We start from the raw sequence: 2623 nt of genomic DNA, 5'->3' as shown, positions 1-2623 counted from the left end.
AAGACTGACTGCAATATATTTCACTAAGTCATTCTCTTATCCTTAGCTATCCCTTATGGTGGATCGCAGTGACAAACCACCCTGCCAGACACTGATTCTTCACATGTAAGAAGTAATTACTGACATAAAAGGAGAGGAAGGGGCTCACATACTAGCTTTGATGGTTTCTTTGCTTTCGAAAAGCTATTGCGAAATGATTGCTTTGGAAAACAGTTCTCCCCTGATTAGACATTGCCTGCGATGGGAGAAACCGTTTCACCGCCATCTTGCGACACAGGAAACGCTAACCCACCGCGGAGGGATAACGGTAGCCAAGCAAAGGTGCATTACACTGAGCCTGGATGCGTTCATTTCGAATGGTACAGATGAGCCATTGTGCCTTAGCTGAGGAGTGTGTGTGCGAGCTCTGGGAAGAATACAGAGCTGAGGATCCCCAGCTCTTGTCAGAAAGTCAGAGACATGTACTCTGGGAGAGCTGGCAGTATGCCGGGAGGGCAAGTTTCTATAGGGATTGTGAGGGCCTTTTCTGAGCATCTTCAGAGCAGTGGTTCTCAACCTTCCTAATGCCACGACTCTTGAATACAATTCCTCATGTGTGGTGACCCCCATCCATAAAATTATTTTTGTTGCTACTTCATAATTGTAATTTTGCTACTCTTGTGAACCATCATGTAAACATCTGATATGTAAGATGTATTTTCATTGTTACAAATTGAACATAATTGAAGCATAATGATTAATCACAAAAACAATATGTAAGTATATATTGTGAAATATTTATTTCTAATTAGGAATAAATAAAATTCTGTGTTGAAGCATGGTGTAGCATGGGTAACAGTCTTCACGCTGGTTACTTGTATGTGGGCACATGTGCATGTGGGCAGAACTGCCTGGATAGCGGAGCGGTGTCTCGTTTCCTAAGACCATCGCAAATGTGCTTTCTGATGGTTTTAGGTGGTCCCTGTGAAAAGGTCGTTTGATCTCCAAAGGGGTCGCGACCCACAGATTGAGAACCGCTGCTTTAGAGGAACAGAAAGGTCCCAGTGGATGCTCATTGGCACCTTCTTCTCTTCGTACCCTCTGGGTAGGGTTCGGAAGAAGCTTGCCTAGTCCGGGGCAGAGAGAAGCAGTCACAGATCGATGGGGTAAGCAGAACAGATGGCTGGTGTCTCCTGACTACTCTTGAAAGGGCTGCAGAGGGCTGGTCTTCTACCCACAGAGCCTGTCTTTGATCGCTTTGAGGAACGAAGATGCCTGGCTGCAAGCTCGCATTCCCGACACACTCTATAAGAGGTTGGGATGGAGGCCTGGCCCCTTCTGTGGCTTCTGCTACCTTCAGGATCTCTCATCGAAATTTAATGTCCTTTCCCACAATGACGAAAAGCCGCCAGCTCCGTCCTGGGTGTTCACCACATCCCTTTGAATTCCCAGCACCTACAGCTCACTGAGCCTGGTGCGCCAGGGCGACGGGGAGCGGGCCATCGGGGACGCGGGCCTGGACCGCGAGCGGCTGTGCGGCCGGGCCCCGCAGTGCGTGCTGGCCTTCGACGTGGTCAGCTTCTCGCAGGAGCAGTTCCGACTGGTGCACCTGGAGGTGGAGGTGAGGGACGTCAACGACCACGCGCCGCGCTTTCCCCGGGCCCAGGTGCCCGTGGAGGAGTCCGAGGGCGCGGCCGTGGGCACGCGCATCCCCCTGGAGGTGCCGGTGGACGAGGACGTGGGCGCCAACGGCCTGCAGAGCGTGCGCCTGGCCGAGCCGCACAGCCCGTTCCGCGTGGAGCTGCAGACGCGCGCGGACGGCGCCCCGTGCGCCGACCTGGTGCTCCTGCAGGAGCTGGACCGCGAGAGCCAGGCCACCTACAGCCTGGAGCTGGTGGCCCAGGACGGGGGCCGCCCGCCCCGCTCGGCCACCGCCGCCCTCAGCGTGCGCGTGCTGGACGCCAAGGACCACAGCCCGGCCTTCCCGCAGGGCGCCGTGGCCGAGGTGGAACTGGCGGAGGACGCGCCCGTGGGCTCGCTGCTGCTCGACCTGGACGCCGCCGACCCCGACGAGGGCCCCAACGGGGACGTGCTCTTCTCCTTCGGCGCCCGCACCCCGCCAGAGGGGCGCCGCCTCTTCCGCCTGGACCCGCGCTCCGGCCGCCTCACGCTGGCGGGGCCCGTGGACTACGAGCGCCAGGACACCTACGAGCTGGACGTGCGGGCGCAGGATCGCGGCCCGGGGCCCCGCGCCGCCACCTGCAAGGTCATCGTGCGCATCCGCGACGTCAACGACAACGCGCCCCACATCGCCATCACCCCGCTGGCCTCCGCAGCTCTTGGAGGTGCGGACATGACCTCCTCTCTCAGCTCCCAGAGGACCTAGGCCGGCGCTACCTCTGGGGCCCGCGCGAGAGAGCCTGGTGGCGCTGGTCAGCACCTTGGACAGGGACTCGGGGGCCCCAATGGGCACAGCACAGCAGCTGGCCTAGGCGGGCTGATGGTGACCCAATGTCTTGCAGTACAACCAGATGCTGTTGGCCCAGGACCTTGGCGCGCCCTGGCTGCGCACCGCCGCGCTACACAGTGTGTGTCTGAGCGAAGGGTACGCATCCTAGGGTCAGTGCGCTAGAACCTTCCCTTA

General features: G+C 58.2%; 1 protein-coding gene across 1 annotated transcript; it reads left to right on the top strand.

Annotated features, from left to right (window-relative positions):
* Nucleotides 1–1140: 1140 nt before the first annotated feature.
* On the top strand, nt 1141–2365 carry LOC123521344 (protocadherin-8-like). The gene is made up of 2 exons (XM_045287088.1): nt 1141–1145; nt 1432–2365. The coding sequence occupies exons 1-2, from the start codon at nt 1141–1143 to the stop codon at nt 2363–2365; spliced, it is 939 nt and encodes a 312-aa protein (XP_045143023.1).
* Nucleotides 2366–2623: the final 258 nt, after the last annotated feature.

The sequence above is a fragment of the Echinops telfairi genome, unplaced genomic scaffold (genome assembly GCF_000313985.2).
Source record: "Echinops telfairi isolate 266 unplaced genomic scaffold, ASM31398v2 ScPeMD7_11;HRSCAF=52, whole genome shotgun sequence".
Lineage (NCBI taxonomy): Eukaryota > Metazoa > Chordata > Mammalia > Afrosoricida > Tenrecidae > Echinops > Echinops telfairi.
Note: the sequence above shows the minus strand (reverse complement) of the source record. Positions and strands in the feature narration are given on the sequence as shown.